At 44.0% G+C, this 12,385-nt stretch overlaps 1 protein-coding gene across 1 annotated transcript in view; it reads left to right on the forward strand.

Annotated features, from left to right (window-relative positions):
- The first annotated feature begins 2,593 nt into the window (after window positions 1-2,593).
- The window catches only part of LOC147630235 (pentatricopeptide repeat-containing protein At1g07590, mitochondrial-like), a 49,016-nt gene continuing 39,224 nt past the window's right edge, over window positions 2,594-12,385 (forward strand). The window contains exons 1-2 of the mRNA XM_086811902.1: window positions 2,594-2,762; window positions 2,842-3,256. Coding sequence (XP_086668028.1) covers window positions 2,707-2,762; window positions 2,842-3,256 — 471 coding nt within the window. The 5' untranslated portion in view covers window positions 2,594-2,706. The remainder of the gene's footprint in view (window positions 2,763-2,841; window positions 3,257-12,385) is intronic.

Below are 12,385 nucleotides of genomic sequence, written 5' to 3' on the forward strand. Positions count from 1 at the left end.
TCTCTCTAATTCATGCTAGTGAGTGTGTCTAAGTGATATGAGGTGAGACGCCCTAGTGCTTATAGTGCAACGCGACGGTGTGACAACACTCATGGGAGAAGGCAAATGGTAAGCTACCCATGGCGGTGTTGAGCTTGGAGACCTCAAGGGTTATGAGCTTAGCCATTGAAAAGATCCCCATAACATGTTGAAGTGAGTAGAGGTGAGTGGTTCCCTCTTTACTGTCTCTTAGCCTTAACACTTTGCTTGGCCTTGAAGTCCTAAGATCTAGGTCAGTGTTGGATGGGAAAACCCCCCTTGCCCAAACCTTCCTATCCTTCTTACTACCTCTCAGAGCTACTCTTAAGATGTATGTGTTACTGTTCTCGCTTGCATACATCACCTTCTCCATCTAAACTTAAATGTCTTTTTTGGAGTCGATTGAGGTTGAATCCATTTTGCCAAGGTTTTAGCAATTTTAGGATCTATTTTCAAGGCATCAAAGCTTGGCTTCCACATTAGATCCTGCCAATTAGTGGAGGTTCTCTACACACGGAGGTCGCGAAGGGGCCAGAGTTTCCAAAGCCCAAATCTAGGAAGAGCTTACCCTAGCAACCATAGCACTCCAGAGAGTTGAGCCAATGGCACGCAACCGACAACAGCTCATGGATGAGGTCCACAACCATATGTTCAAGCACTGTAAGGATTTTGAGAGGGCCATCGATGCAAAGGATGCACCCATTGCTCAACTCGACCAACACTTATCAGAGCTCACAGTCGGCGGACCCCAACCAAAGCAGGTTGCCCTCGACAACAATCGAGAGAAAGGTGGATAGCTCAGCTCAACCAACACTTATTAGAGCTCAAAGTCAGACCCCAACCAGAGCAGGTCACCCTTAGCAGCAATCGAGAGAAAGGTGGATAGCCTAATAGATGCGATACCGACCTATATCCCTCCCCAACCATCCTTTGACCTTCTTGAGCTGTAGCACTGCACCAAATTCTAACATGTGCACTAATAGCATCCCTGCATCCGAAATTATTTTTACTTATTATAGTCACATGTCCTCGCCTATGTTTTCTTTGTAGTAAGAATGAAAATGAATCATCAACCTATCTATGGTGTGCATGCTTCAGTTGCCATAAATACTTAGCTTTCTATACTTGAAGCAACAATGGGAATGAATCATTGACTAGTTAGCACTTTACATGCTTAGCAAAACATCGATTAACAAAGGCTTCTATGATTTCCAAATGTATTGTGATAAAACACCAAAGCCTTACTTTATCAATGTGTGATTTCCAAATGTATTGTGATAAAACACCAAAGCCTTACTTTATCAATATGTGATTTTGTTGACTAGGCTAGCCACCTCATGCCTCGATAAACATAATATCGTATTCTCAAATCTTTGCATCTCCCTTGTATTGTGCATTTTAAATGTACATGAAAAACACAAGCACAAGTTGCCTAAAAAATCTAGTTAAAATTCAGAACAAATATGGGTCCCAAATTTTCTTTAAGATTAATTAATTAGTTCAAAGAAGAGAACCTTAATGATATGGTTTTTAAAGAGAAAAGAACCTTAGTGAATAATTTTGGCTCTTTACGCGCGTGGCATGCAAGACTCGAGTTTTTTGGAGGGTTATGGGGAAGGTTTTAAAAGCCCTCTCCTCACATTTTCAATCCGAGGTAATAGGCTCCACGTGCATGCAAGAGAAATAGAGAGGACGGTGGTTTGATGAGAGAGAGGCGAACATATCTTCTTGTTCGTGTGCGTGGGTGTGTGTGTGTGGTGGCAGAACTTTTATTACACACACACACTACGGGAGAGAGAGGTATGAACGCCGGTAGAATGCAACACGAGGGCATATACGACCAACGGTGGGACTTGAACTCGGGTGGATCATGGCCTTTATAAGGGCCCTCGCACTAGCCAATCTGCCCCACTTGTGAGTGGCAGAAAGGTAGTGCGAGGGTCCTCTTTTAGGGGTATTAACGTCGGTAGAATGCAACACGAGGGCATATACGACCAACGGTGGGACTTGAACTCGGGTGGATCATGGCCTTTATAAGGGCCCTCGCACTAACCAATCTGCCCCACTTATGGGGTGGCAGAAAGGTAGTGCGACGGTCCTCTTTTACTACACACACACACTACAGGAGAGAGGTATTAACGTCGGTAGAATGCAACACGAGGGCATATACGACCAATGGTGGGACTTGAACTTGGGTGGATCATGGCCTTTATAAGGGCCCTCGCACTAGCCAATCTGCCCCACTTGTGGGTGGCAGAAAGAAAGGTAGTGCGAGGGTCCTCTTTTTTACACAAACACACACTATGGGAGAGAGAGGTTTTAACGTTGGTAGAATGCAACACGAGGGCATATACGACCAACGGTGGGACTTGAACTCAGGTGGGGAGAGAGAGAGAGAGAGAGAGAGAGAGAGAGGTCTCTATGCCTTGTGCGTTTGCCGTCCATTGCGCTATTGGAAGACCTAGATACGAGAGGGAGAGAGGCATTAATTAATTAAGGTTAATCAACCTTGATTAATTAATTAATTAACCAGGCCTGGTGAGTAATAATTGAGTAGCAAGTAGCAAGTAGCAAGTTACTTACTAGTTGCTACTATGGGAAAGAGCACAAGACAAATGCGTAGCTAGGTCAAAGCAACAAAATTGCTACGCTGCATGCAAACTACCGGAGAATTAATCTGTCTTTATCATGTGGGGGGCTGTCTGTCGGCGGAGAGGCCTTCTTCGAGGGGGCAGTGGCAGGAGGTAAGTCACAAATCGTATGATATGTTCTTTTTTCCCCTTCTGGAGTTTACTGTTTTGAACTGATGCAACTATGACACAGGCGGACAGCTGCACAAGCAAGGAGCTTGCTGTTGGAGGGCAAGTGGTATGTGCATGAAGAAGCTCTTTTTCCGACGCTAGACAGTCAGTGTTGTGTGCGCCGCTCGTGCACCACCACCACCACCACCACCGAGACGTATACGTTCGCATGGGGGCAGGCTTTCGAGGAGGGAGTCAGGGAGGAGGCGGAGGCTGAGGCAGTGGCTGCGGCAGGGGAGGGAGAGACTAAGGGTCCAGTGGCAGCGGCAGGCCAAACCGGCAGGCTGAGTCGGCTGCTTATCCGGCTCAGCCCTGATGCACCCGTCACCCCCGTACTCCAGCAATGGCTTGAGGAAAGCAACCCACTTCCCAAGAATGTCGTCATCGTGGCACTCACGAATCTGAAGCGCCATCGCCGATACAAGCAGGCTCTAGAGGTAACGTCTTTTGAACGGAGTGTAGGCCGGCCTTTCACGCATTCGTGATAAGTGCTGAAAAGATGATATGATGTGCTTTTTCAACCCACACCAATTGCCCACCCTGCAAGGCATCAAGTCGCTCAAAAAGTAGCTCCTTCCGTGGTGCGATCAAAAGTGCAGTAAAAAAGCCATAGCACCAACACATCGTTTGCATAATGCAAACTCCACACATATGCATGCACAAAGGTTGGGAGACTTATGCTGTTTTATTAAATTAGATCAGCACATAGTCAGAACAAGCTTTTTTCCTGTTAAAGAGGGATTTTAGATTTCTCATAGAAATGTTACGTCTCCGACAAAAGAAGTGATAAGTTTTGAAAAACCAATTTTCAACAATATATGAATATTTTAGAAACCATCATATACATATAAATGAGCAAGAAACAAATAAAAAAAACTTTGAAGCTTGAATTTGAAAGATTGAAACACAAAAGCATAAACTTCTAGACCCTGAGAAGCTTTTTGATTTCAACAAGGGACTACAAGAAATTTTGAAAGTGAGGGAGAGAGGTGAAAAATTTGGGGAGAGGAGATGGGAAAATTTGTTGAAATCTAGAGAAAATTGAAGAATGAAGAAAAAAAAGAGGGAAAGAAAGGAAGAAGAGAGGACTAAGAAGGGAGTGTAAGGAAGAGAAGAGAAATAGGGGAAACGAGAAAGAAGGGAGGATAGAAGAGAAGGGATTTGGGTGATCTCAAGCTGCAAACAAGCTTACAATGGGTTGGAATGGGCTGCCTGTGGGGAGCTGAAACAAGATGAAAACAAACACATGAAATGGGTGAGCAAAAGAGGAGGGCCTCCAGGGCGGGGCACGGGGGGGAGGGGGGGTGTGTGTGGGGGGGGGGAGGATGGACTTCAGAAAACATGGGCTAGTTTTCTTTTTTGAGGTTTTGTGGAAACATTTTGCTGGTTTTAACCCATGAAATGTGTTTTATTTGTTTCCATGGCTGAACAAGGAGTGAAGCCATTCTACAAGTTGTAGTATGGCTTTTGCATGCAATGTGGATATGCATGCTACGACAATTCCAAGAATTTGGTTCACATTTCATGGAAATGGCATAGATTGAAGGTCCAATCTCATATCTATCCACATGTACATTTTGTCATGGCTTAGCTAACAACCACAACAAATAAGTTCATAGCTTATGCCTATGCATGTTGTTGTGGCATATTGATTTATATTGAATTTTGGAACTGCTGTATTCATACATTTGAATAAGGGCCACATACTTGAATATGTATTGCGATATCGATAATTATGGTTTAAACTTTGGTAGAGGAGAAGAAAGAACTTGACCGCTTAAAGTACCTTTTACCATGCCTGAGCCTTTAATATTGCTAGAAACAGTTAGTCTTGCTCGTTTTTTTTTTCCACATAGGGATCTTGTTAGCAAAATTGCTGCCCACCCGTAGGTGAAAGGTGTCCATCGGCTGGAGCAAGCCGGGATCAAACTTGAGACCTTTTGCTTAAGGGTTAGATCAACAACCAACTCACTTACACTCCGCAGATCAATCCTGCTTTTTACTCTCCACTCTCAAGGCAGCTTTAGTGGTCCATTACGCCATTACATTGCTTAACATTCTGGGGAAGACGACATGGCTAGATGGCGTTGCTTCTAAGTGTCCAATTTTTGGGGGTTGCTTGGATGGACCATGATGTTTCTTGAAGAGGACAAGACACTAATACTCCAGCAGGTGATGCAAAGGATTGGTGCCTGTAACTACACCGGCTCGGTGTGAATGTCCTTGGGCACCGTCTCGTGAACAATACATGTGTCAACGCTTAAAATGTAACAACCGCAATGCACAAAACAAGTGAAAGATACATCATTGCCCAAGATAATCTGCAAGAGACAAGCACTGCATAGTATTACCACCACTGGGGCCACGAATGTGCCGACCCCCCCTCCGTACTGAAGTATATTATTGGAGTATTTTAATATGTACAAAGTTCCTAGGGCTTGCCAACCAGATAATCCAATGCAATGTAAATATGAAGACAAGTTATCCAAACAAAAGTGTGTTGAAGTAGATTGTCGATGCCGGACTCGTCGAATGAGGCAAGTAGCCTAGCCACACCAATCTTATACACCTGAAGGAGAGCGAACGTCCAGACCATGCACAAACAGATGCTCTCGTACTAGAGCCTTGGCTCACACCCTCGTAGAGACCGTGGTTCAAGCCTCCTTGGGTGCAAGTACACAAATAGGTACATGCACACGAACAGGTACAAGTACACAAATAGGTATTGGTTCACGGTTTCCAATAGCAAGCACTTAAATAGGTACATGCGGAGTTGGTTCACAACCAGTTCATCAGGTGCAGTAGGTACTATTGTAAGCACAGCAGGTTCAATAGGGTTTCCAGCAAGTACTGTAGGTACAGTAGGGGTTTCCAATAGGTACTACAGGTGCAATAGGGTCTTGCAGAAGGTACTGTAGGTATAGTAGGTTCTTGCAGCAGGTACTGCAGGTATAGTAGGCTTTATGGTTGGTGTTTCAGCTAGTGCAGATGCAAGACAACGGATATAGCTGAAGGTATGGGTGGCACAACACCTTTGAGAGAAGGTACTATCACCCACCTGTGTTTGTGAGAAACCCTAACCATGTACATGGAATCTTGTATCAAGAATCTTGAAGATAAATATAACTTGGACATGTTGTTGACTTAGCACGACAGGCTTCATGATTAGAGATGAGTTCTTATTCTAGAGGAACCCATGAATGGACATGCTTCCATCCCTAAGCGAGGAAGTATAATTGGACATGCTTCCATCCCTGAGAGGGGAAGTATGATTGGCCATGGACATACTTCCATCCTTAAGTGGGGAAGTGTGATTAGACATGCTTTATAAAGCATGATGGATTATGCACTTTTACCTTTAAGGGGGAGAGCATAGATGGATACAAAGTGTATTGAACGGATGGTATTCACCTTAGGCACATGCACATTAAGTTACTTGATGAACTTGCATCGAATATTGTTTTGGGAATACGTGAACATGTAGGCATTCATCCTTAAGCATCAAATGCCTGCATGTTACTGGTTGTTGATCTAGTTGCTTGTATTTTGGAGGAGATTAAGTATTCTTATCACCTAAATTTCAACAAATTTTAAAGATATACTAACTTTTAGGATCTAAATTTGATTTAAGGGATTTCCCTTCATCTTTTGGAAAAACGGAGGTCAGAATCAAAATCAGAACGGTCGAAAACCCTAAGAGCCAAAAAAAAAAGAGATGATGTGGCATTTGCTCGCCCGTGCTAGCTCAGCAACTTTTCCTTCCGCTGAACATGCAAGCTCGTTTTAGAAGTTTAGTTATCAGCATCTCTTTCTATTTCTTGAAGGGGGAAAGTTACTTGTGAAGAACCATGACTTTCTATTTTAAAAAAGAAGAGTAGACTATTTCTTTCTAATTTGAGGAGAGAACTATTAAGAAAGTTTCTCATGCACACTCATTCTTTCTATTTTCAAAAAGGTATTCCTGTGAAGGGGCCCGACCGTTTTGGGTCTATGCTGTGTTGGTTTCTCTCTTCCATTCTTCTATCTCTCTCAAGTGATTGTTGAAAATTTTGAGTGGTTTGCTTCAAAATTCAGCAGTGATTAAAGTTGGCTAAGTGTGATTAGCAGTGAATAGTTTGTTATGCAATCGCGGCGAGTTTCATTGGTATCAAAGCGGTGTTATCTTCCTTACCTTGTTGGTAACTATATTCCTATGAAGGGGCCCGGCCGTTCCAGGTCTATGCTGTGTCGGTTTCTCTCTTCCATTCTTCTATCTCACTCAAGTGATCGCTGAAAATTCTGAGTGGTTTGCTTCAAAATTCAGCAGTGATTAAAGTTGGCTAAGTGTGATTAGCAATGAATAGTTCGTTGTGCAACCGTGGCGAGTTTCATTGGTATCAGATCGGTGTTATCTTTCTTACCTTGTTGGTAATTGAAGACAATCCTTGGGAACAAGCCTTTTTGCCACTAAGAAGATGTCTAACCACAGAGAGAGATCAAGATCATCAGTTGAGTCCGTAGAAGTTTCATCTTCAAGAAGAAGAGGTGGTGATGCTGACAGAGCAACTAGGGGACATGATGAAGGGCCCCAATCCTCAAGGTCGATAAGCCATGGAGAAGGCACACGGTATACTTTTCATGCCAATGGTCAAGCAACGCTCCTTCGTCGACTCAAAGTAATGGAGGACTTGTTAACCGATCCGGATGTGCAAGCGGTGGTATCAAGGAAGGCCATCAACTATTCAAAGGTATCTCATTTTGAAGATTATGTGAAGAAGTCAAAGTTAGGTGATTCTTTGGTGTTTGCAAAGGAATATCTTCATGAGAAGGGAATTATGGGTTTGGATTTATATTGGCAAGCGGTTTTCTTGGAGCCATGCCTCTAGTTTACCACCAATGGAGTCACCAATGATGGTGCGGTTGCATTGGACATCAAGGAGGAGGAGAAGCAAGAGACTTGTAAGCTAGGAGATAGAAGTGTGAAATTACTATATTATGATGGGAAGGATAGTGACATCACAAAGATCTTAGCTTTCATTAGGGAGTTTGATTAGCTTTCAAAAATCGTAATTATTCTGAAGAATCGAAACTCCATCAAGTAGCTATACATCTCAAAGAAGTTGCTAGTAATTGGTATCTAACACTTGTTATCAGGAACCTCAATCCAAAAACCTAGGAGGAGTTCAAGGAGATGTTCAAAGCTCAATTTTTGCCTATGGACTTCAAGAAGAAGGTGTGCATAGAGTGGGACAAGTTGGATCAACAAAGAGATAATGTGCAGAAGTACATTAATCGGTTTTGGGATGTTTATCTTAAAGCCGCTCAATACATTGACATTAGCAATAGCGAAGTCATCTGCAAGTTTGAGGGAGGTTTGAATCCTCTCCTAGAGTCCCTTATGCATGTTTCCCTCAAAGACACTTTGAAGAATTGTATGGAGTCTGCATTGAATGCGGAAGCTCGTGATATGAAGTGGATGGTCAAGAGGAAGGGGCCTGCTTTGGACGAGCCGCACTCAAAGAATGCAAAGAACCAAGAGAAGCAAGAAAAGAAGCCTTACCCAACCTCCAAATCATCCAATCTTAAAGATCAAGCCAAAAAGCCTAACCCAATCTTTAAGCAGCTGACTAAGGAAGAGCTAGAGCAAAGCATCAAAGAAGGAAGATGCTTCCAATGTGGACAAAAAGGGCACATGGCAGGGGAGTGCAAAAAGAAGGACAGTGAAAAGAGGACCGAAGAAAAAGAGACATCGAAGCTGAAGGTTGGCACCATCGCTGATGTGCAAGTTCTCGAGTCCAACCACGACGCCAAAGAAAGGCCCATGGAAAGCATTTGGTAAGCTGAGAAAGCAGCCTGTGGTTGTTATGATTGACTCTGGGTCTACTCATAACCTCATCTTTGAAGAAGTAGCCTGAGCTATTTCATGGAAAACATCATGCATTGTCCAACTGTTAGGCAACTTTAATTTCATGGAGACATCACTATCTTTTTAACTATTGGGAAAGGTCCAAAACTACGGAAAGAAAGCTTGGGACAACGTTTTCCCACTTGTTTCAATCTATCTTTTATGATGCGCAGATAGACCCTATCCCCTTTCTTGAAGTGGATATCTCGTCTAAACTTACTTGCCTGTCTGTGAACTGAATAATGGCCAGGTTCAAAATTGAGAGCCAAACTCTGCGGAACCGACATGCAGATTAGTCATGCTATCCAAGTCTTTTCCAGAGATTTTGAGAATGGTAAGACTCCTGAATGGTCTGGATGCTGGTCTTTCTACTAAGAACATCTGCTCCTGGGTTATGCTGACCAGGGATATACTTGATCATTCCTCCAAACTGGTGGAAGAGCTACCCCTGTCTACTGTGTTGATTACTCCATTGGGCACTTAGCATCGTCGGGAGCCACTTAAGTGCTTGGTGGTCTGTGGTGACTGTGAAAATGCGTCCGTAAGGAACAGGTTTCAAATGTTTGAGTACTGACTGCTATTCTAGCTTGCCCTTGAAAGTCTTGGAAAGACGAGAGCCAACTTGCTAGGAGGTTCTGCCCTAGGGGCCAAACGCAAGATCTCTAAGGACCAAGAGTCGGACTAAACTCTACACGGTTGTAGAAGCACCAATGATGGCCAATCTCTCGAGCCTATGCACTCTTCCCAAAGGATGTAGGAAGGCTGCAAATTTGAGGCTGAGAGACGGGGCTGATTGGGACTGTTCTAGGCTATGTATGAATGCTGAGTTTTACCTTCACCAAGTGGCTGTAGCAAAACGATGCTGATAAGGATGCTGAAAACTGTATGTATGCTGAAAACGGAAGGTGATCTGTAGGGGCTGAATGCTGTAGATGCTGCGTTTTGATGAATGAAGGCTAAATGCTCAAGCGTTGATGTTCCTATATGCTGATGGATGAAACGTTGATGGCTGATATGCTGAATGCTCCAATCGCTTGACAATTGATGCTGGTCAACTGGCTACAGAGCTGGCCGACTACATCTTGTCATGGATAAATGGATAAATGATGTAAAAATGCCCAATAAATGCTATCAATTATGGGAAAAATACTGGATAAATTCTAATGAATGCTAGATGTTATCTGAAGGCTTCTGCAATGGTCTAAATGCAATGGATGAATGCCATGCTTCATGCAGAGTGCTTTCTAATGCAAACCCTAAGGCTTCTATTGACTCTACATGCATGAATGCATCTCTTCAAGTGGGTTTAAGGCACTTGGACTGACTGACTGACTGACTGACTGTCTGTCTAAGGCTGCGAAACGTAGTTCATGCCTGACTTATCATGGAGTGAGGATTACAATGGGATCACGGCGTACGACAAATATCGTCCTAAAAGGTGCTAATAATGTACAATGTTGCACTGATGATGATGAGCCATCTTGTCACCATGCACTATAGTGCAGAGTGCATGTGACATTGTTATGCTTCTCTTGGGATCTCTGTATGGCTTTCCTGACCTGTGAAAAGGCAGTGTCCAAATCCCTGACTTCCTGATCTGCTGCAAATATTTCATCCTTGGTGCGTAGAATAGGAGGCAAAACAATTTTACCATAAACAATTTCAAAGGGTGCCTTATCCGTAGAAGTATGTACTGTATTATTATAGGCAAACTCAACAAGTGGTAAATACTTCTCCTAGTCTGATTTGTGATCAAAGTCGTAAGATTTCAATAAATCAAGGACTGCTGGATTTGCAATTTCACTATGCCTATCCGTCTGTGGATAATAAGCAAAAGAGAAGTTCAATTTGATTCCCATATGTCAGAATATGCAGCGGAGATGAAGACAAGATCTGAAAACACTAGAGCAGTTGCACAGCAGAAAAACGCAGAAATGAAGAGAGAGAGAGAGAGAAAAGCGTATAGCTCTACTATATACACGAGAAAATCCCGGATACAAGATATGAAGTGTGGGGGGACAAGGGGCCATTTTATATGGCCCCAGATGACCAATCGGCATACTGAAAAACAGCCGACAGCCACTAGAAGTGCTTACGACTTGCTCTCCTCCAGTCGGCCAGCAGTAGTTAGTCGGCCAGCTACAGGGGACAGCCTCGGGGTAGCAGAGTCCAGTCAGCCAGCATCTGGAACAGCCGTCAGGCACAAGACAATCTCCCACACCAAGAAAAAATAGGAAAAAATATGGAGAGTGGGGAAAAATGAGAAAACACCTAAATCGGGCAGGCACACCCACAACAGAGGCCCTGGTTTAAATATACAAACAAGAGATGACTGCTAACACCCCTCTCAGCTCTTGGATATGGAACCAATCCCAGGGAGCTAGAGCGCCGCCGGAGCATAGCCTTAGGTAGAGACTTCGTGAATGCATTGTCCTCTGTCAAGCAATAAAGAAGCAAGATGTCACCAGCCAAGATCTTCTCACGAACAAAGTAGTATTGTGTCTCTATGTGCTTGGTCCGGGCATGGAAGACCGAGTTCCGAGCAATAGCTATACAGCTCTGGTTATCACACTGGATGACTGTGGGCTCCTTTGGAAACCCAATCTCGCCAAGCAACCTCCGCAACCTCTTTGAAGAGCCAAGGAAGGGGGGGAAAAGATAGGTTCAACCTAGAACTTGTTTAATTTTTAAAACCTCGCAAGCAGCACCACAAGAAGCCCGGTACTTTGCCTCTGTCGATGACAAGGCAATAGTTGGCTGCCTCTTACTGCTCCATGAAACCGCTCTTGAGCCAAGGGAAAAACTATAGCTTGATGTGGATCTCCTCCCCAATCTGAGTCACTCCAACTGTGGAGTCTAACTCCATCCATCAATCCCCCTCCTCTGTAAAAGAGTCCAAGATCCTTCGTACCCTGCAGATACTGCAAGATCCGCGATCTTGCGTCCCAATGAGACTTCAACGGCGTCTGCATGAATGAGCTCAACAGCCCCACAGAAAAGCTCAAGTCCAATCTGGTGTTTAGCAACCAGATCAATGAACCAACCAGCTTTTGATACAAAGAGGCATCAACTGGCTCTCAAGGATCATTCACTGTCAGCTTCGTGTTCGGGTCCATCGGCGACATAATAGGCTTGCAGTTCTCCATCCCAAAGGCCTCAAGCAACTCATGAACATACCGCTGCTGAGAGACAAAAAAAAACCTCTGGGTGTGCCAGATCTCCAATCCCAAGAAGAAGTGGAGTAAGCCTAAGTCGGTCATCTCAAACTCCTTTGACAAGGTAGCCTTCGTTACTCTAATGTGCTCCACATGACCGCCGGTGAGAATGAGATCATCCACATAAAGGATGATTAACGTGACCATGCCGTGTTCCCGAAAGAGATACAGGTTGGGATCTGCAACCGATCTCTGAAATCCAGTCCGGAAAAAGAAGGAATCAATCTTCTGATTCCAAGCCCAAGGAGCCAGTTTAAGACCGTACAAGGCCTTCCTTAACTTGTAAACCATCCCTTTTGATCCTGGAACCGCAAAGCCTGGAGGCTACTCAGCATACACCTCCTCCTACAGGTCACCATTAAGGAACGCAAATTTGACATCCATCTGATATACGGGCCACCGCTAAGAAGAAGCAAGGGCAAGAACGGTCCGAATCGTGGTCATCCTCGCACTTGGTCTTAAAGACG

This window comes from Cibotium barometz, chromosome 17 (genome assembly GCF_041138505.1).
Source record: "Cibotium barometz isolate CiBa-2024 chromosome 17, ASM4113850v1, whole genome shotgun sequence".
NCBI lineage: Eukaryota > Viridiplantae > Streptophyta > Polypodiopsida > Cyatheales > Cibotiaceae > Cibotium > Cibotium barometz.